The sequence below is a fragment of the Macaca thibetana genome, chromosome 14 (genome assembly GCF_024542745.1).
Source record: "Macaca thibetana thibetana isolate TM-01 chromosome 14, ASM2454274v1, whole genome shotgun sequence".
Lineage (NCBI taxonomy): Eukaryota > Metazoa > Chordata > Mammalia > Primates > Cercopithecidae > Macaca > Macaca thibetana.
In genome coordinates, this window is record NC_065591.1 from 10155700 (window position 1) to 10177628 (window position 21929).

At 49.1% G+C, this 21929-nt stretch overlaps 2 protein-coding genes across 2 annotated transcripts in view; both read right to left on the reverse strand.

Annotated features, from left to right (window-relative positions):
- Positions 1-21929, reverse strand: part of NUDT22 (nudix hydrolase 22) — a 113460-nt gene that overhangs the window by 25077 nt on the left and 66454 nt on the right. The gene's annotated exons all lie outside the window — the stretch shown is intronic.
- Positions 1203-21929, reverse strand: part of STIP1 (stress induced phosphoprotein 1) — a 293300-nt gene continuing 272573 nt past the window's right edge. Inside the window, exons 3-15 of the mRNA XM_050757192.1 lie at positions 14998-15207; positions 13942-14083; positions 13653-13794; positions 12156-12324; positions 10281-10407; positions 10085-10187; positions 9418-9538; positions 7196-7292; positions 6938-7062; positions 2834-2870; positions 2518-2621; positions 2126-2298; positions 1203-1693 (exon numbers count right to left, since the gene is read on the reverse strand). Coding sequence (XP_050613149.1) covers positions 1621-1693; positions 2126-2298; positions 2518-2621; positions 2834-2870; positions 6938-7062; positions 7196-7292; positions 9418-9538; positions 10085-10187; positions 10281-10407; positions 12156-12324; positions 13653-13794; positions 13942-14083; positions 14998-15207 — 1623 coding nt within the window. The 3' untranslated portion in view covers positions 1203-1620. The remainder of the gene's footprint in view (positions 1694-2125; positions 2299-2517; positions 2622-2833; positions 2871-6937; positions 7063-7195; positions 7293-9417; positions 9539-10084; positions 10188-10280; positions 10408-12155; positions 12325-13652; positions 13795-13941; positions 14084-14997; positions 15208-21929) is intronic.

Below are 21929 nucleotides of genomic sequence, written 5' to 3' on the forward strand. Positions count from 1 at the left end.
AGCCTTCCTAGCCCAAAAAGCAGCACTCTTGGAGCAAATGAGGAAGTTTTACTCCTGCCCCAGAGGCCTCCCCAGTCCAGGAAGACAGCTTTAGAAAACGCAGCTTTTTGCAACCATGGAAAAGTGTAATTAAAGCTTAGAACCCTAAATTCTCAGGTGAGAGATGTGCATTGTAACCATCACCCAGGCCGGGGGCGGTGACTCACGCCTGTAATCCCAGCACTTTGGGAGGTCAAGGCGGGCAGATCACGAGGTCAGGAGATTGAGACCATCCTGGCTAACATGGTGAAACCCTGTCTCTAATAAACATAAAAAAAAAAAATTGGCCGGGCGTGGTGGCGGGCACCTGTAGTCCCAGCTACTCAGGAGGTTGAGGCAGGAGAATGGCGTGAACCGGGGAGGCGGAGCTTGCAGTGAGCCGAGATCGTGCCACTGCACTCCAGCCTGGGCGACAGAGCGAGACTCCCTCTCAAAAAAAAAAAGAAAAAGAAAAAACAAACAAACAAAAACCCATCACCCAGTGGGGTGCGGTGGCTCATGCCTGTAATCCCAGCACTTTGGGAAGTTGAGGCAGGCGGATCGCTTGAGGTCAAGAGTTCGAGACTAGTCTGGCCAATATGGCAAAACAGCTGTCTCCACTAAAATACAATTATTAGCTGGGTGCGGTAGCAGGCTCCTGTAATTCCAGCTACTGGGGAGGCTGAGGTAGAAGAATCGCTTGAACCCAGGAGGTGGAGGTTGCAGTGAGCTGAGATCGCACCACTACACTCCGGCCTGAGACTCAAACAACAAAACAACAAAACAAAAACAATCCATGACCCAACTCCTAAATCTAACAGCAACTGACAGTATAGCTGCCCTTCCCCCACAGAGGTCACACTGAAATTCTGTTCTCTGGATCTAGCCAGTTTCTAACTTTGGGACTATAATGTGGAGAACTAACAGCACCGGGGACACCCCAAAGCTTATCTGAACCTCTCATTAGTACCACTTGGGGTGGGGAAGCCTCCAGATGTCCTTCCAGCCACTGAGCAACAGCGCCACCTAGCAACCCTCTCAGCAAAGCCATGGAGCTGTGCCAAGCCACCTGACTCCTCCTAAGCCCACCCCGAAGAGAAGAGCAAGATCAGATTCCAGGAGCAGCCCCTGCAAGACAAACTCTTGGTTAAAAAAAAAAAAAAGAAAACACTCAAGGCCAAAGCAACATATAACCACGCCCAACTGGCTTGTTTTATTGGAGAAGGGGACGCGGAATAAACAACGTGAGACAGCTGGGACCTGAGGCTGGAAGAACCCCCTCCCCTCCCCATACATGCCCACTGCCCCAAATAAAAAATAACCAACTATGGGAGAGCAGCCGAGACAGCAACTGGGGGCAGGGGAAGGAGATACGGAACTCGAGGGCAGCGGTGGAGAGACCATGCGTGTGCTGGGAGGGCCCAGAGGCAGCGGTGGCACAAACAGCGCAGGTACGAGTCTCTGTGTCTTCCCCGGGGTTATGTATAAATATAGAGAGATGAGGCCTTCTCTCCCCTGCTCTCCCTTCCGCTCCGTGCTGCTCGCCGCGGTCCCAGCTCCTCTTTCCACATGAGGGCGAAGGGAAGGGGGATGAACAAGTCATCACCGAATTGCAATCAGACCCACATCCATCAGCTTCTGGATCTTCTGTGCTATTACAGGATTCTTTAAGTGTCTACAGAGGAAGAGGCAGTTATTTGAAATGAGACAACCTTTAAAATCTTACTTCCTCTCAGAGCAAGCCCCAATTCAACCCCCTCTACAGAAGGCCCCGGCAAGGAGGGGTCCTGGCGAGGCCTGGGGCGCAGAGCTGCGGAGGCCTGCTCCACTTCGCAGAACTTGCCAGTCCTACTCCAAGCCCACAACACAGTTTCCAGCTAAGACCTTTCTCCCAGCTAAATGGGCCTTTCCAAATGACTGCTCAAGCCATCATGACAAACAAGGAAGGCCCTTCCAGCTCTCCACCCACTACCAATCTCCTCAAGTTTAGGAGAATGACAGAATTCCTCTTCCTCCCATACCAAGCACACCCCTCCCAGCTGTGTGCACTCATCTGCCTGCTTTTGTTCTCCATTTCCAGCAAGGCCACCTCTTTGACTCTACGTACTCGCTGAGTGCCTGGGGGTCCTTCTGCATCTGTTCCAGGATAAGGCGCATGGCTGGGTCACTCATGATCTGCTGCACCTCGGGGTCGGCCATGGCTCGTCGCTTCACATCTTCGGGGCTGTCATGCCGGTTGTACTGCGCCATCATACAGCGTTGGTAGCCGTCTGCCGCCTCCTGCAGTCCAGAAGAGACAAAGGCGAAGAGTGTTGGCACCACCCAGCTCACTACTTCAGCAGGTCCAAGATAACAGAGGTAACTGACAAGGGAAGACAGAGCAAGTAAGAGAGAAACGGAGAAATGGAGGTGACAGGGAAGAAATCAGGGACTGAACGTGGAAAAGACCCAACAGAGAAAGAGGCAGGGGGAGCCCTGGAGCCCCAGAAGCAGCCCCACCTTACAGCTGGAGTCCAGGTCTAGCGCCTTCTGGTACACATCCATGGCTTTGGTGTAGTCCTTCATCGCTTCCAGGGCAGCAGCTTTCCGTGTATAACCCTTGACTACAGACAGGAGAGGTGGTGCGTTATCCAAACGCAGCGCCCAAGGCTGCTCCTTGCACCTCTTCACCTGCACATCAACACTGTTCACACCTGCTGATGCTGGATCCTAAATGCTACAGGTCCCAAGGACACACAGGTAGACAAAGGGCTTGCCCTTTCCTTCTCTAATCTTTTGGCTAGAGACAGAGGACAGGCAGCAGAAAGGTACTTACTGAAGGTCGGCTCCAGCTGGATACATTCCTCACAGTCCTAGAATGAAGCAGCAGAAAGAAATTAGGCTCATTCCCTTGGACAAGCTCACTACAGGCAGCTCAAGCATGTGAACTTCCAACTAACACCTCATCCAGCACCACACAGAGGTGATGACACCAGAAAAGATAACTCCAGATGATGGATCATCCCATAAAAGACAAACTGCCCGGACTCTGCAAGAGGCTGATGCTATGAAAAACACATAGTGGGGGACAATTCCAGTTTGAGAAACTGAAGAGTACATGACAGCTAGACCAAATGCATGGGCCTTGGTACTGAGAGCTTTGGAATCCAAAACCACTGCTGATTAAAAAACAAAACAACGCCAGGCGCGGTGGCTCACGCCTGTAATCCCAGCACTTTGGGAGGCTGAGGTGGGTGGATCACCTGAGGTCAGGAGTTCAAGACCAGCCTGGCCAACATGGTGAAACTCCGTCTCTACTTTAAAAAAAAAAAAAAAAAGCCAGGTGCAGTGGCTCATGCCTGTAATTCCAGCACTTTGGGAGGCTGAGGTGGGTGGATCACCTGAGGTCAGGAGTTCAAGACCAGTCTGACCAACATGGAGAAACCCCTTCTCTACTAAAAATACAAAATTAGCTGGGCGTGGTGGCACATGCCTATAATCCCAGCTACTAGGGAGGCTGAGGCAGAAGAATTGCTTGAACCTGGGAGGCAGAGGCTACGGTGAGCTGAGATCGTGCCATTGCACTCCAGCCTGGGCAACAAGAGTGAAACTCCGTCTCAAAAAAAAAAAAAAAAAAAAATATTGCTGTGCTGGTGGCTGCACCTGTAATAATCCCAGCTACTTGGGAGGCTGAGGCAGGAGAATCGCTTGAACGTGGGAGGCGGAGGTTGCAGTCAGCCAAGATCATGCCATTGCACTCCAGCCTGGGCAACAAGAAAGAAACTCTGTCTCAAAATAAAATAAAATAAAATAAAATAAATTTAAAAACCCCAAGTTTTTTTTTTTTTTTTTTTTTTTTTTAGACGGAGTCTCGCTCTGTCGCCCAGGCTGGAGCGCAGTGGCGCTATCTCAGCTAACTGCAAGCTCCGCCTCCCGAGTTTACGCCATTCTCCTGCATCAGCCTCCCGAGTAGCTGGGACTACAGGCGCCCGCCACCTCGCCCGGCTAATTTTTTTTTGTATTTTTAGTAGAGACGGGGTTTCATTGTGTTAGCCAGGATGGTCTCGATCTCCTGACCTCGTGATCCGCCCGTCTCGGCCTCCCAAAGTGCTGGGATTACAGGCTTGAGCCACCGCGCCCGGCCAAAAAACCCCAAGTTTTAAAACATATTTTTGGAGAAGTAGGCAAGTCTGAGTATGGATGGACAGACGGCAGATGGCATCAGGCCTTGGTCTGGTGAGGCTGCGTGAGCTGACAGTGCTGCACTGGACAGGGAGTCTTTTCAGGCAATGTGTGCACAAGACTTGGATGTCTCATTCTAAGTGCCAAATGTATACAATTTCCTTTTGCAAACAGTTCAGCAAAAAAGGTGAGCATTTAATTGTCAGATAAAGGTTGAAGATACACCAGATATTCACTATGTATTCTTCTTTTTGAAACATCTTCAAAGTAGGAAATCATGAGGAAGAGAACATTATGCAGTACACTGAGCTCACCTGGGCTTAATTCCAACCCTTCCACCAAGAAGCTGGGACAGCAGCAGAAACCCCATTCATTCTTTCTCCACGCTCTCATGATTGGGAAAGCACTGCCCACCTCCGAGGTGACTGACAACCCGCTATTCTTTGCCTCACAAATCAATATGCTTTTGACATGACTCTTGTACAATCCTACTAGTAGAAATGATGTCTCTAGGCCCAGACACAGACCCAGAAGACAGTGGCACAAAATATAAAAACCTACACAAACCCAGGTATGGCTGTTTCTAGACGGGTCACACTTTGTCACCTTCCCACAATATGGTCCAGGTTTGTCAGCTAGAGAACAGTCAAAAAAACACTGCTGAAAGAGGCAGGTGGCTGATATTCAAGAGAATGATGGGAACTCCATTCACAGTGTCAAACAATCGGATTTGACCAAACTTGATATGACTGAGAACAGCAGACCTACCTAGCTGAGCAAAACAGAAAAGCAAGGAAGGATGGCACAGCCGCTGAGACACATGGTGGCTCCTCAAAAATTAAACGTAGGCCGCGCGCAGTGGCTCATGCCTGTAATCCCAGCACTTTGGGAGTCCAAGGCAGGAGGATTGCTTGAGCCCAGGAGTTTGAGAGCAGCCTGGAAAAACATGGTGAAACACTGTCTCTATAAAAAAAAGACAAAAATTGGCCGTGCGTGGTGGCTCACGCCTGTAATCCCAGCACTTTGGGAGGCCAAGGAGGGTGGATCACGAGGTCAGGAGATCGAGACCATCCTGGCTAACATGGTGAAATTCCATCTCTACTAAAAAATAGTGAGCCGAGGCCGGGCGCGGTGGCTCAAGCCTGTAATCCCAGCACTTTGGGAGGCCGAGACGGGCGGATCACGAGGTCAGGAGATCGAGACCATCCTGGCTAACACAGTGAAACCCCGTCTCTACTAAAAAATACAAAAAAATAGCCGGGCGAGGTGGCGGGCGCCTGTAGTCCCAGCTACTCGGGAGGCTGAGGCAGGAGAATGGCGTAAACCCGGGAGGCGGAGCTTGCAGTGAGCCGAGATCCGGCCACTGCGCTCCAGCCTGGGCGACAGAGCAAGACTCTGTCTCAAAAAAAAAAAAAAAAAAAAAAAAAAAAAAGTGAGCCGAGATTGCGCCACTGCGCTCCAGCCTGGGTGACAGAGCGAGACTCCCTCTCAAAAAAAAAAAAAAAAAAAAAAATTAGCAGGGTACAGTGGTGCACACCTGTAGTCCCAGCTACTCAGGAGGCTGAGGTGGGAGGATGGCTTAAGCTGGGGAAGCAGAGGTTGCAGTGAGCTGAGATCGTGCCACTGCACTCCAGCCACCCTGGGCGACAGAGGCAGACCTTGTCTTTTTTTTTTTTTTTTTTTTTTTTTTTTTTTTTTTTTGAGACGGAGTCTCGCTCTGCCGCCCAGGCTGGAGTGCAGTGGCCGGATCTCAGCTCACTGCAAGCTCCGCCCCCCGGGTTCCCGCCATTCTCCTGCCTCAGCCTCCCCAGTAGCTGGGACTACAGGCACCCGCCACCTCGCCCAGCTAGTTTTTTTTTGTATTTTTTAGTAGAGACGGGGTTTCACCGTGTCAGCCAGGATGGTCTCGATCTCCCAACCTCGTGATCCGCCCGTCTCGGCCTCCCAAAGTGCTGGGATTACAGGCTTGAGCCACCGCGCCCGGCCCTATACCTTGTCTTAAAAAAAAAAAAAAGGGGGGGGGGGCCCAGGCACAGTGGTTCACGCTTGTAATCCTAGCACTTTGGGAGGCTGAGGCAAGTGGATCACCTGAGGTCAGGAATTCAAGGCCAGCCTGGCCAACACGGTAAAACCTCGTCTCCACTAAAATACAAAAAATTAGCCGGGCATGATGGCGGGTGCCTGTAATCCCAACTATTTGGCAAGATGAGATGGGAGAATTGCTTGAACCCAGGAGATGGTGGCAGTGAGCCAAGATCGTGCCACGGCACTCCAGCCTGGGCAGCTGAGTGAGACTCTGTCTCAAACAAACAAACAAACAAACAAACAAACAAACAAAGTAAACATAGACACCACAAGGCCCAGCAATTCCACTTCTTAAAAATGGTTAAAAAGGCAAAAACAAAGAAAAAAGAGGAAGGATACAGGGGTGAAAGGACCCGCCCTCCAATGTACTGCCAACCAGTAATAACTCCATGGGCCAGGACCAGTTAGATACAGGTCCCATATTTTACACACACACACACACCACTATAAATCTAGGCAACACAGCAAGACCCCAACTCTACAAAAAAATTAAAAATGAAGCAGGATGTGGTGGTATGTGCCTGTGGTCCTAGCTCCTCAGGAGGCCGAGGCAGGACAGAGTGAGACACTGTCTCAAACATCATCATCAACCCATGTTGATGAAAACACAGAGAGAAAACCCACTCCTCACATGCAGGCTTACAGTAATGGCCGCCCCCACAGGTCTCCTCACCTTGAGTGCCAGCTGGAACTCCAGGAGTTTGGTATAGCAGGCAGCTCGATTGCTGTATAATTTGGCATCTTTCGGGTTCCTTTTGATGGCTTCTGTATAATGCTTCATGGCCTGAGGATAGTCCCCTGGGGAAGAAAAACAAAGTCTATCTTTTAAAAAGCAAAAGGCCCCCACATATAGCCGGCCATATTACCCCACAGCCTGGCATGGGAGGCACATGCAGCACCGCTCCCCCGATCCCCAAGCTGCAGGCAGCACCTTTCTGAAAACACTCGTTGCCTTTGTTCTTCTCCTCCAAAGCCAGGTCGGGGTTTATGTAGGCCAGCCGCTCTTGCTCCTTCAGGATTTTCTCTGCCTACAAAACATAATTATTGGAATAGTAATTTAAACACTCATAATCATCTAAATATTAGGATTTTAATTTTCAGAGTATTGCTGACAAGTTTTTTTTTTTTTTTTTTAGACGGAGTCTCGCTTTGTCACCCAGGCTGGAGTGCAGTGGCGCGATCTCGGCTCACTGCAAGCTCCGCCTCCCGGGTTCATGCCATTCTCCTGCCTCAGCCTCCTGAGTAGCTGGGACTACAGGCGCCCACCACCACACCCAGCTAGTTTTTTTTTTTTTTTTTTTGTATTTTTTTTAGTAGAGACGGGGCTTCACCGTGTTAGCAAGGATGGTCTCGATCTCCTGACCTTGTGTTCCGCCCGCCTTGGCCTCCCAAAGTGCTGGGATCACAGGCGTGAGCTATTGCTATGGTCCTTGCTATTGCTGGCAAGTTTTTAAAAGAAATTTACAGTTTTGTTTTTTTTTTTTGAGACGGAGTCTCGCTCTGTCTCCCAGGCTGCACTGCAGTGGTGCGATCTCAGCTCACTGCAAGCTCTGCCTCCCAGGTTCACGCCATTCTTCTGCCTCAGCCTCCTGAGTACCTAGGATTACAGGTGCCTGCCACCATGCAAGGCTAATATTTTGTATTTTTAGTAGAGACAGTGTTTCACCGTGTTAGCCAGGATGGTCTCTATCTCCTGACCTCATCATCCACCCGCCTAGGCCTCCCAAAGTGCTGGGATTACCATAAAAGAGAATGAATGGCACTGACACAACACTGGCACAAGAATAAGCCCTGTATGAAAAAGATGCACACCTCACTAGCACAATTCATTCTCTCACCAATCCTTTTGTGAATATAAAGTCACACCCTACATAATTTATGACAATTGGCCTGATTCACATCATTTTATCATTTTTGTTGTATAAAATAGTCAAAGTGTTATGTTATAAGAACTATTAACACTCTTTTTTTTTTTGAGACAGAGTCTTGCTCTGTTGCCCAGGCTGGAGTGCAGTGGCCGGATCTCAGCTCACTGCAAGCTCCGCCTCCCGGGTTTATGCCATTCTCCTGCCTCAGCCTCCCAAGTAGCTGGGACTACGCACTCGGCCACTATAAACACTCTTAATGCACAGGCCCTCAATATTGACACATTTAGGGTTGAAATCTTGACCAATACAAAAAACTGCAAAAAATAAAACAAAACCAAACCAAAAACCAGATCACTTCCTATATGTTGTCACTGTTAAATGAGAGAAAAAGAATCATGTAAGATGACCAAAGCCACTACCTAAAAAAATGTCAGGTTCAGCCAGGCTTAGTGGCTTACGCCTGTTAATTCCAGCACTTTGGGAGGCTGAGGAGGGCGGATCACTAGAGTTCAGGAGTTCAAGACCAACCTGGGCAACACAGTGAGACCCCCTTCTCTACAAATAATACAAAAATTGGCTGGGTGCGGTGGCTCAAGCCTGTAATCCCAGCACTTTGGGAGGCCGAGATGGGCGGATCACGAGGTCAGGAGATCGAGACCATCCTGGCTAACACGGTGAAACCCCGTCTCTACTAAAAAAAGAATACAAAAAACTAGCCCGGCGAGGTGGCGGGCGCCTGTAGTCCCAGCTACTCGGGAGGCTGAGGCAGGAGAATGGCGTGAACCCGGGAGGCGGAGCTTGCAGTGAGCCCAGATCGCGCCACTGCACTCCAGCCTGGGCGACAGAGCGAGACTCTGCCTCAAAAAAAAAAAACCCCCCCCCAAAATTAGCTGGACGTAGTGGTGCGCACCTGTAGTCTTAGCTACTCGGGAGGCTGAGGCAGAACTGCTTGAACCTGGGAGGCTGAGGTTGCAGTGAACAGAGACCGTGCCACTGCACTCCAGGCTGGGTGACAAAAATAAAAAATAAAAAATTAGCTGGATGTAGTGGCACACGCCTCTAATCCTAGCTACTCAGGAGGCTGAGGTGGGAAGATCAATGAAGCCCAGGAGATTGAGGGTGCAGTGAGCCATGACTATGCCACTGTACTTCAGCCTAGGCAAAAGAGTGAGACCTTATCTCAAAGAAAAAAAAAAGGTCGAGTTCGTTACTAAATAAAACAATAAGAAACAATGGCTCGATTATTAGGAAAACAAGAAAAGACCCCTATTCCTTTCCTACCCACCTGCTGACATTTCTTGAGCACATCTGGGGTTCGGTGCTCTGCTAGAGACTTGTTATAGAAATGGATGGCATCCTTGTACTTTTCTTCTTTGAAGTATGAGTTGCCAATTCGAGCATACGCTCTGAAAAAGAGAGACAGACAAGGACTGCTTAGGACAAACAGATAAGGTCAGCTCCTGCAGAAAAACACACCTGCAACTAGAAAGACCCGCATCACTGCCTTCAACACTTTTTGTCTTGTCTGCGGTGACCTTCTTGCCAGCCCCCTTTTTTTTTTGGAGACAGAGTCTCGCTCTGACACCCAGGCTGGAGTGGTGGTGCGATCTCAGCTCACTGCAAACTTTGCTTCCCAGGTTCACACCATTCTCCTGCCTCAGCCTCCTGAGTAGCTGGGACTACCGGCGCCCGCCACCATGCCCAGCTAATTTTTTGTATTTTTAGTAGAGATGGGGTTTCACTGTGGTCTCCATCTCCTAACCTTATGATCCGCCCGCCTCGGCCTCCTAAAGTGCTGGAATTACAGGCATGAGTCACCGCACCCGGCCTGCCAGCCCTTTCTTAACACAGCAGATTCTATGGCCAGCAGCCCTCCTCCCCATGCAGAGAAACTTAAGTCTTGGACAGCAAACCCTCCACGCTATCAAGGTATTCTGGAAGGTCGAGCCTACTTGGCAATCTGTCGATAGTCTTCTCGGTTTTCTCTCCCCACGTCAATGGCCTTCTCACAAAGCTCCCGGCACTTATTGTAGTCACCCTTTTCGAAGTACACCGCTGCCAGGCAGGATGGTGAAGAAGGAACAGTCAGTCCTTGCTTCTTCCCTCAGATACCCAATAATTCCCTTGCCCCTTGTTTCTGGGCCTCACCTGCTTGATTGGTAATGTAAGTCATGTTGGTGGGGTCCAGCTCCTTGGCTTTGTCGTAATGCTTCAAGGCTGTGTCAAAGTCTTTCTTCTTGTAGGCATCATTCCCCAGCTCTTTTTCTTTCAGTGCCTAGATGAGGTTTAGAAGTGAGTGCTGAGCAAATCTAACTCAGGTGACAAAGACAGCAAGAATCTATGATCTGTCACAAGTTCTGAAATACAGCTAACATGTATAGAACTCTAGCAAGTTCTCCTGAAGGCCTCTTCATCAATCAGCTATAGACAATACAGTCAAGTATCAGCCATTAGAATGAAAACTAACTTCATCTTTGCTTGCTCTGAAACTCCCCCTTTTCCACCTACTCTCCTGGATCTTTGTCAGGAAGCAGAGCGCTTCTTTAGGGGAGAGGAAATGCCTTCAACTTGAAGCAACCATTGAGGACAGCAGAGTTTTGGACCAGGCTTTATTCTGAGAGGCTGCAGCAGATCTGGTGTCGGTCCTGTGGCTGCCTCAGGGTCTTAGTTGTCAGGGAATCATAGCAGAGGGTGTGGTGAGAGGATGAGAAGGGGCTGAGTGGCACGAGTCTTCGGCAAAACTCGCTACCGCCCACAGTGGAGGGCCTTTTTCCAGCTGAGACACCCTAAACAACCAACGCTTACCCATTTCAAGGTGCTAAATTTGGCAACAATCTGCTGTTCCAGTTACAAGGAGGGAAATGAAATCGTTGAGGCACATGCCTCCTGCTCCAAAAGAGTGCTGCTTAGCGGACGCTCCCAACTGCATACCATGTCCAGCCAGGAAGCAAAGGTCTAAGGATTGATGTGGACAACATTCTTCTGGATCATGACAAGGATGTGAATTACTCCCAACTTTCTGGTCTTGCTCTGACCAACATTCACACTGGCAGCAATGAAGCTACCGTTGCGTCCACGGGAAGGGCAACTCCCGCTGCTCACTCTTGGCTACACATCACTCCTAGGAATTCTCTTGTGAAGCTCATCTTTTTTTTTTTTTTTTTTTTTTTGAGATGGAGTCTCGCTCTGTCGCCCAGGCTGGAGTGCAGTGACAAGATCTCGGCTCACTGCAACCTTGGCCTCCCAAGTTCAAGTGATTCTTCTGCCCACCATGACACCTGGCTAATTTTTCTTTTTTTTTTTTTGAGACGGAGTCTCGCTCTGCTGCCCAGGCTGGAGTGCAGTGGCCGGATCTCAGCTCACTGCAAGCTCCGCCTCCCGGGTTCACGCCATTCTCCTGCCTCAGCCTCCGGAGTAGCTGGGACTACAGGCGCCCGCCACCGTGCCCGGCTAGTTTTTTGTATTTTTTAGTAGAGACGGGGTTTCACCGTGTCAGCCAGGATGGTCTCGATCTCCTGACCTCGTGATCCGCCCATCTCGGCCTCCCAAAGTGCTGGGATTACAGGCTTGAGCCACCGCGCCCGGCCAAATTTTTCTATTTTTAGTGGAGATGAGGTTTCACCATGTTGGCCAGGCTGATCTTGAACTCCTGACCTTAGGTTATCTACCCACCTTGGCCTCCAAAAGTGCTGAGATAACAGGCATGAGCCACTGTGCCTGACCTGAAGCTGATCTTTTAACATGCTGACCATTCTAATGAATAATAGTCATAAGCTTAGCACATACTAAAGCACTCAAAATAGTTACAGCTGGGCACAGTGGCTTGTGACTACAATCCTAGCTGAAGCAGGAGAATCGCTTGAGGCTAGGAGTTCAAGACCAACCTGGGAAACACAGCGAGACTCCGTCCCTAAAAAAAACCATAATAATCATGGTCATTCAAGGTCGACAGATGTTCCCATTCAACATAAAGATTTCTAGTTGTCTATAAATGAGTGACAGTGAGGAGAGAAAAAACAAGACCTGCTTCTTATTCTCTGGAAGATCTTCTTCCATTGGCTCTGGCTTGGTCTCCTTTTTGGGAGGGGGTGGTGGGGGAGGTGTTGCAACCTCTTCCTCCTCATCCATACTGCCCAGATCGACCCCAAGGAGGACGCTGAGAGTGGTCATGATCCGGGGATCTTGTAGTTTCCTAGTATTGATTTAAAAAAAGAAAGAAAAATTGCAATTACTTCTCCCCACAGTCTTTTAACTCCCACTATGAAAGTCAGATTCCTGTGTTTAGAAGCTCCTCACCCATCAAAAGATGGCTAGATTTTGCATCACTCATGAGATACAATTGAGGAATGCTCAAACTGTCAAAACACCATCTAAAATAGAGTCAACAAAAATAAATAAAATGAGGTCACAGATAGCCGGGCACGGTGGCTCACACCTGTAATCCCAGCACTTTGGGAGGCTGAGGCAGGCAGACCACTTGAGGTCAGGAGTTTGAGACTGGCCTGGCCAAGATGGTAAAACCTGTCGCTACTACTAAACATACAAAAATTAGCCAGGTGTGGTGGTGTACACCTGTAATCCCAGCTACTCAGGAGGCTGACGCAGGAGAATCTCTTGAACCCAGGAGGTGGATGTTGCAGTGAACCGAGATTACACCACTGCACTCCAGCCTAGGTGACAGAGCGAGACTCCATCTCGAAAAAATAAATAAATAAAATAAAATAAAATAAAATCAAGTCACAGAGGTCAAGTTTATTCCTCAAGGTTGGCAGATACACAGAGGAATAAGTTGTTTTAGGTATACTTCCGTAGCTGATCTCAGGAGCCAGAGGATTGAGATAGAGATGGATACCAGTACAAGATTTAGACACTTTTTTTTTTTTGAGAGGGAGTCTCGCTCTGTCACCCAGGCTGGAGTGCGGTGACGCGATCTCGGCTCACTGCAAGCTCCGCCTCCCGGGTTCACGTCATTCTCCTGCCTCAGCCTCCCGAGTAGCTGGGACTACAGGCGCCCACCACCTCGCCCGGCTAGTTTTTTGTATTTTTTAGTAGAGATGGGGTTTCACCGTGTTAGCCAGGATGGTCTCAATCTCCTGACCTCGTGATCCGCCCGTCTCGGCCTCCCAAAGTGCTGGGATTACAGGCTTGAGCCACCGCGCCCGGCCGATTTAGACACATCTTTACACATGAACTTCAAGCCTGTTTCCACCCTGATCTACCAACAGAGACAGTAGGGCCTTAGTAGATGGAAAGGATGGGGTTGACACTAGATCAGAGTTCTAGGATAGCAGGCAAGAAATGTATATAGATGACAAGGAACATTCTAGATTACTGTGATAAATGCTCCCCTGACCCTTTCTATAATTACAAATAAACGACCACCCGCTACTGCTCTGCAGAGAATAAGCAAAGGCAGAAACTGCAGTTTAGGGCAGGGAACCCTCTGCTGTGACACTACAGGAAGAAAAAGCATAACATTCCTCCTGATTTCCAGAACCTCAATGAGCGGCGTCCACTTACGTGCCCAGGTCGGAGGGCTTGTTTCGCAGCTGCTCTATCAGCTCTCGATAGGTAGGATCACTGAGTAGTGTCCTTGTCCTGGGATCACTCTCCAACTTCTGATACAGATTGGGCATGTTGAAAGGGTTCATGAATTTTCTCTCTGTCCGAGTAAAGGAAAGCACATCACTATGAAACGAGTTCACTAGAATTACTGTGTCCCATACCCTAACAGACTGACATTTCTCAGGGGGAAGACTCAAAATTAATCCCATTAATAATAAGAAAGAAAACTGTGCGTAGTACCTACCTGCCAACCTGGCCTCCATATTCTGTAAACCTTCTTTCAGTTGAGGGTTATTTGCCTCGTGTTTTAAGCCCTCCTCATAGGTTCGCTTAGCTTCTTCAAATCGGTTTAAGAACTCTAGAGCTGCTGCCTTTCGTGAATAGCCCTTAAACCACCAAAGACACAAAATAAAGAACACCCAGAGGTAAATCCAGAAGATGAACTCCAAAAAGAACAATTCTACTTTTAATGGGGGAAAAAAAATGAGTATTCGCAGAAAGGCCAAAGAGCAAAAAGGAGAGGAGTAGGCTACAAGACCAAGGCTGCTACTTTAAGGATCCATCCAAATAGCAGAGGCACATCCGCCCCACCCCATTCACCTCTGATCAACTGTGGTCAGTTTCTTTAGCAGCATTTTTTTTCCTTATTTATTTTTTTGGTAAAGACAGGGACTCCTTATGTTGCCCAGGCTGGTCTCAAACCCTTGGGCTCCAGTAATCCTCATGCCTCAACCTCCCAAAGTGCTGGGATTACAGGTGTGAGCTACTGCACCTGGCCTCTTCCTCCTCCTCCTTTTTTTTTTAGACAGGGTCTTGCTCTGTCACCTGGGCTGGAGTGCAGTGGCACGATCTCAGCTCACTGCAATATCCGCCTGCCAGGCTCAGGTGCTCTTCCTCTCTTAGCCTCCTGAGTAGATGGGAATACAAGCACATGCCACCATGCCTGGCTAATTTTTTTTGCATTTTTAGTACAGACAGGGTTTCTCCATGTTGGCCAGGCTGGTCTTGAACTCCTGACCTCAAGTGATCCATCCACCTCAGCCTCCCAGAGTGTTGGGATTACAGCATGTGCCACCGCGCCTAGCCCCAGCCTCTTCCTTCTTAGTACCAAAAAAAAAGGCTGTATTACAACTAATAGCTATCTTAGATTTGATGAAAAATGCCGTTTCTGAGGAGGATACTCAAACAGGGAGGTGGGTAGGTAACTATCAGTCTATCAGGACAGGTGAGCCTCAGGCCACCAAATGGCATTTCTGGAAAGGTCGGAAGGGCCTCTCTCCCTCCACTGCCCACAGCTGACCTTGCCCCAGTCAGGCTTTAGGTCGACAGTTTTGCAGCCATCCTCGTAAGCCTTCTGGTAGTCTCCTTTCTTGGCATAGGCAGCAGAACGGTTGCTGTACAGCACGTGGTTGTGGGGATCCAGCTTAATGGCTTCAGAGTAGCACTGTAAGGCATCGTCGATGTTGCCCGCGCTCAGGGCCTTGTTGCCTTTCTCTTTCAGCTCATTGACCTGAGGTGAAAGGAGCACACAGCTTCTCTATGATCAGCCCATTTAATCACAAGCTTTTAAGATAACACTCATTCTTTTCCGGAGTTACCAACAAATAAATGGGTGACTTTACAGATCAGAAAAGAGGAAAGAAGTTCATTTATTTAATTTCCCACACCTTCCCTAGGGAGCCAGCAAAGAAAAAATAAGCAGGGGCAAAGAGCCCAGGCTGCACTCCACGGCAGCCCTCATGTGACGAACGAGGGCTCTGCCACTCTTCCGGTCTCTACATGGAGCTCACGAAGCCACTCCAGGACGTATCACAGGCTCCTTTCATGAAAAAGTCAATTCATCTGTCACAGATTTCCAAAGCATCCAAATGATAAATGGAGCACAGGCCTAGTCACCCCTCACAGGAAGAAGGTGGGCGGAGTGGCACTGATCCATGCTCCAGTGACCCAAAGGCTGTGGGATGGCAGCGGAGGCTTCTCTTTCTTGGGAGCAGCAAGATGCCTGCCTATGGCATGGTTGCCATCTCCTCCCATCAGAGAAGAACTAGTCTCCATTTCCTGGTGTGACATCATGTCGCCACATGATAGATAAATGTTCATTAATGGGTAACAGTCAAGCTAGCCCCCCAAATTGATTCCTGCCATTCTTAAATATTACTGCATTACAAAGCGGATGGAGGATAAAGAAATGCTACTGTGGTTTAAACCTCTCCATTCTCAAACATTTAGAGTGCAAGAAGTAGGGATACAGCAGGGTTTGGTTTTGTTTTGTTTTTCGAGACGGAGTCTCACTCTGTCGCCCAGGCTGGAGTACAGTGGTGCCATCTTGGCTCACTGCAACCTCTGCCTCCCAGGTTCAAGTGGTTCTCCTGTCTCAGCCTCCCAAGTAGCTGGGACTACAGGTGCCCGCCCCGATGCCCGGCTGATTTTTGTAATTTTAGTAGAGACAGGGTTTCACCATATTGGTCAGGCTGGTCTTAAACTCCTGACCTCAGGTGATCCATCCGCCTCAGCCTCCCAAAGTGTTGGGATTACAGGCGTGAGCCACTGCGCCCGGTGGGATACAGCAGTTTGAAAAAGTGAAGCAACTCTGCCTGGCCGCCCCACTGTCGGAGAAGTAAGAAGCCCCTCTGCCCGGCTGCCTGACTGGGAAGAGAGGAGCACCTCTGCCTGCCCGCCTCTGTCTTGGAAATGAGGGGCACCTCTGCCTGGCCGCTGCACTGTCTGGAAAGTGAGGAGTTCCTCGGCCCAGCCCCTGCATGGTCTGGGAAGTGAGGAGCGTCTCTGCCCGCCCATCCCACTGTCTGAGAAGTGAGGAGTGCCTCTGCTGGGCTGCTGTGCAACCCTCCAAGTGTGAAGTGACAGCCTTGTGTGTGATCTTTCTGCCCTCCCCAAGTTTGCATTTGACATTAAAGTTTACTTTTTAATAAAAAAAAAAAAAAAAAAAAAAAAAGTGAGGCAGGCCTTGGCCCTGTCTTAACAGGGTCCTCACTAAAGGGTTTCTCCTCACTGAGCTGCCCCACAAAAGGCCAGGCGCCCCACAGCAGCCTACCTGAGGGCAGGCAGCCCCTCGAGAAGCTCCTTCATTTATTCATTTTATTATTATTTTTTGAGACAGAGTCTTGCTCTGTCCCCAGACTGGAGTGCAGTGGCACGATCTCGGCTTACTGCAACCTCTGCCTCCCGGGTTCAAGCGATTCTCCTGCCTCAGCCTTCCGAGTAGCTGGGATTACAGGCTCCCGCCACCACGCCTGGCTAATTTTTGTATTTTTAGTAGAGATGGGGTTTCACCATGTTGGCCAGGCTGGTCTCGAACTCCTGACCTCATAATCCGCCCATCTCAGCCTCCCAAAGTACTGGGATTACAGGCGTGAGCCACCGCGCCCGGCCATATATATACATATCTATGTATTTTTTAAAGACAGTATCTCACTTTGTCACCCAGCCTGGAGTGCAGTGGCATGATCACAGCTGGCTGTAACCTTCAACTCCTGGACTCAAGCAATCTTCCTGACTCAGCCTTTTTTCTTTCTTTCGTTCTTTTTTTTTTGAGATGGAGTTCCACTCTGGTTGCCCAGGCTGAGTGCAATAGTGCGATCTCACCTCACCACAACCTCTGCCTCCCAGGTTCAAGCGAGTCTCCTGCCTCAGCCTCCTGAGTAGCTGGGATTACAGGCATGCACCACCACCACCATCCATCTAATTTTGTATTTTTAGTAGAGACAGGGTTTCTCCATGTTGGTCAGGCTGGTCTTGAACTCCTGGCCTCAGGTGATCTGCCCGCCTTGGCCTCCCAAAGTGCTGGGATTACACGTGTGAGCCACTGCGCCCGACCAACTCAGCCTTTTAAGTAGCTGGGACTACAGGTGTATGTCACTACGCCTGGCTAAATGTTTTTCTCTTTCTGTGGTAGAGATGGTGTCTCTCCATATTGCCCAGGCTTGTATCAAACTCTTGGCCTAAAGCAACCCTCCTGCCTCAGTCTCCCAAAGGTGAGCCACCACACCAGACCAAAATATACCTTTAAGAGGTAAACGTTCTGTGAGATAGTTATGTCACCCAAGTTACTAACTCATTCTATGTATTATCCACTCACGACCCAGTAAATTGATGCAAGAAATAATTTTGTTAAGAGAAATGATTTTAGGCTGTAATCTCAGCACTTTGAGAAGCCAAGGCGGGTGGATCATCTGAGGTCAGCAGTTCGAGACCAGCCTGGCCAACATGGTGAAATCCCGTCTCTACTAAAAATACAAAAATTAGCCCGATGTGGTGGTGCATGCCTGCAGTCTCAGCTACCCAGCAGTCTGAGGCAGAAGAATCACCTGAACCTGGGAGTCAGAGGTTGCAGTGAGCCGAGATGGCACCACTGCATTCTTACCTGGGGGACAGAGTGAGACTCTATCTGGGGGGGGGGAAAAAAAAAGAAAGAAATGATTTTGGAATCCTGAAATAGATCAGGAACTTCCATCAATCAGAGACATTACAGAGGCACAGGCAGAAGGAACCTGCCAAATTAAGCAAACAAGGGATAAAAAATCCTAGAGCCCAAGACGGAGGGCAGAAGACAAACAGTTAACAAAACTCAAGTGGTGTCAAGAGGCAGCTGGTGAAGTTCTTGCCTATGCTTTAAAAAAGCATTTTTCAAACAGAGTACTGATCAACAGTGGGTCAGGAAATCAATTTTGTAGGTCATGACCAGCATTTTAAGAGACCAAGTGGGACAAAAAATACCAGCACACAGGGCACATAACAGTAAATACTGTTTTGCTGAATGTGTTACATGGCTGTATGCCTGTGTTGGGTTAAATGTAAGAAGTATATCATTGCGGCTGGGCGCGGTGGCTCACGCCTGTAATCCCAGCACTTTGGGAGGCTGAGACGGGCGGATCACGAGGTCAGGAGATCGAGACCATCCTGGCTAGCACAGTGAAACCCCGTCTTTACTAAAAAATACAAAAAACTAGCCGGGCGTGTAGTCCCAGCTACTCGGGAGGCTGAGGCAGGAGAATGGCGCAAACCCGGGAGGCGGAGCTTGCAGTGAGCTGAGATCCAGCCACTGCACCCCAGCCTGGGCGAAGCCAGACTCCGTCTCAAAAAAAAAAAAAAAAAAAAAAAAAAAAAAAAAAAAAAAAAAAAAAAATAGCCGGGCGAGGGTGGCGGGCGCCTGTAGTCCCAGCTACTCGGGAGGCTGAGGCAGGAGAATGGCGTGAACCTGGGAGGCGGAGCTTGCAGTGAGCTGAGATCCGGCCACTGCACTCCAGCCTGGGCGACAGAGCGAGACTCCGTCTCAAAAAAAAAAAAAAAAAAAAAAAAAAAAAAAAGTATATCATTGCGGGATTTATTTGAAAGGCCCCTATTGAAAAAAAAGACAAGCTTGAACATTCAAAATCTGTCCAACTTGTTTTTTTTTTGGAGACAGAGTCTCACTGTCATCCAGGCTGGAGGGCAGTGGAGCAATGTTGGCCCGCTGCAACCTCCACCAGCCGGCTTCAAGCAATTGTCCTGCCTCAGCCTCCCATGTAGCTGGGACCACAGGTGCACGCCTCGATGCTCACCTAATTTTTTTTTTTTTTTTTTTGAGAGAGAGTCTTGCTCTGTCACCCAGGCTGGAGTGCAGTGGCACAATCTCGGCTCACTGCAAGGTCCGCCTCCTGGGTTTAAGCGATTCTCCTGCCTCAGCCTCCCAAGTAGCTGGGACTACAGGAGTATGCCACCACGCCCAGCTAATTTTTGTATTTTTAATAGAGACACAGTTTCACCATATTGGCCAGGCTGGTTTCGAACTCCTGACCTCATGATCCACCCGCCTTGGCCTCCCAAAGTGCTGGAATTACAGGCGTGAGCCACCGCCCCCGGGGCGATTTTTTATTTTTTATTTTTTTTTTAATTTTTACTACAGATAGGGTTTCACAATGCTGGACAGGTTGGTCTCAACCTGACCTCATGATCCACCCACCTCCGCCTCCCAAAGTGCTGGGATTACAAGTGTGAGCCACCGCACCCAGACCAACTTGAGTATTTTCTAAACTGAAATACAAACCTCACAGTTGAAAATGAAAACAAAGTCTTGTTTATTTTCAGGAATGGCTTCCAGATGGTGGGCTCAAACACACCTGGGGTTAAATGCCAGGTCATCTGTACAGTCGCCATGTCAGTTTGCTGTCCTAAGTCAAATATTCATTCACCATCTATCTACCTGCACATACACTTCTACCATGGGTGGTGGTGATTTAAAAACAAACATTTTAAGACCAGGCAAAGTGACTCACGCTTGTAATCCTAGTGCTCATGCAGTGGGAGGCCAAGGCTGAAGGATAGCTTGAGCCTAGAAATTCGAGACCAGCCTGGGAAACATAGCAAAACCTCTGTCTCTACAAAAAATTTAAAAATTAGCCAGTTGTGGTGGCGTGTGGTTAGCTACTCAGGAGGCTGAGGCAGGAGGATCGCTTGAGGCCAGGAATTTGATGCTGCAGTGAGCTATGATCCCACCAGTACACTTCAGCCTGGGCCACAGAACCAGACCCTGTCTCTAAAAAATAAAAAATAAATTTGGTAACAGCAGAAAGAGGTCCTTTCTCTTTTTTTCAAGACGGAGTCTCACTCTGTCACCCAGACTAGAGTGTGGTGGCACAATCACAGCTCACTGCAACCTACGCCTCCAGGGGTGAAGCGATTCCCCTGCCTCAGCCTCCCCAGTAGCTGGGATTATTGGCATGCGCCACCATGCCCCGCTAATTTTTGTACTTTTATTACAGAGGGGGTTTCACCATGTTGGCCAGGCTGGTCTCGAACTCCTGACCTCTGGTGATTCGCCCGCTTTGGCTTCCCAAAGTGCTGGGGATTATACCTGCGAGCTACTGCACCCAGCCGAGATCCTTTCTTAAAAGTAAAAGAGCAATGTCTTATTCCAGAAAATTTTTCCTCACCTATAATACAGCCCATTTAATCCTAGATACAACTGAAGCATTATATGGGCACAAAAAGTTTATTAACTTCATTTCCACTCTTTTTTTTTTTTTTTTTGAGACGAAGTCTCGCTCTGTCGCCCAGGCTGGAGTGCAGTGGCCGGATCTCAGCTCACTGCAACCTCCGCCTCCCGGGTTTACGCCATTCTCCTGCCTCAGCCTCCCCAGTAGCTGGGACTACAGGCGCCCGCCACCTCGCCCGGCTAGTTTTTTGTATTTTTAGTAGAGACGGGGTTTCACCATGTTAGCCAGGATGGTCTCGATCTCCTGACCTTGTGATCCGCCCGTCTCGGCCTCCCAAAGTGCTGGGATTACAGGCTTGAGCCACCGCGCCCGGCCATTTCCACTCTTTTTAATACAGCAAGGAAGCTCGAGCTTTGCCTAAAGCAGCAACTGCTACAAGAGACCAAAGGCTCAGCTCTGTAACTCCACCAAAAAAAGGGTGGTAGTCACTAGTCCATCGAGATGTCTTACTTAAGGGGAGCGTGTGGGCAATCTTAGTTTTATGGATCTGAAGTAAGAACCAAATACCAGGTATAGTTTCAGAACTGTCACCCCGAAGTGTTATGGGCCCGGAGCGACGAGGGTAGTACTCTCGAGCAGATGATTTCTCAGATGTTGGTAGAGGTTTCTCGGAGGTTGTTTTGTTCTTTTTCTTCCGATGAATCATTATAGCTCAATGACAGCTTCCAATGGAACAAAATCTCTAGGCCTTTCACAACCACAAGCTACTGAGGACATAACCAAGTCACTGAAAGGAAGCAGCAGCCGCTTCAAACTCTGCCCCCCAAATGCTCAACAGAGGCCCATAACTTCTAGCAGTTAATCTCTGCAAATTGTCTACAACCGCCCCAGTGTAGCTAGAAATCCACCTTTCGGAAGTGTCGGTCCTCGGTCACTCGACAATCACACACACGCATACAAAAAGAGGGGGAGGGGCCGCAATACATTTGTAAACCACTGTCAGAGATGGAATTCGTTCCAAGGACTTTTGCGGCACCCTTCCCTTTACTGCATAAGCTACACTCGGTCTGCAGCTCCTCAAATCCCCGCTCAACGCTCTCCCACCCTCACATTCTCAGATGCAGAAGAGTAAGATTTGCCCCAACTGGATCTCAGGCTGCTAAGACCCAGTGTATTCCCGTCTCCGCTCCCTGGATCCGTCCAAGTTCCTCGTGGCTAAGTCCGAGCGGTTTCTCCGTCGGCTGTCTCAGATCTCCCGGAGCGCTACCTCGCGGGTGCCGACCCCGGCCCCTGGCCTAAC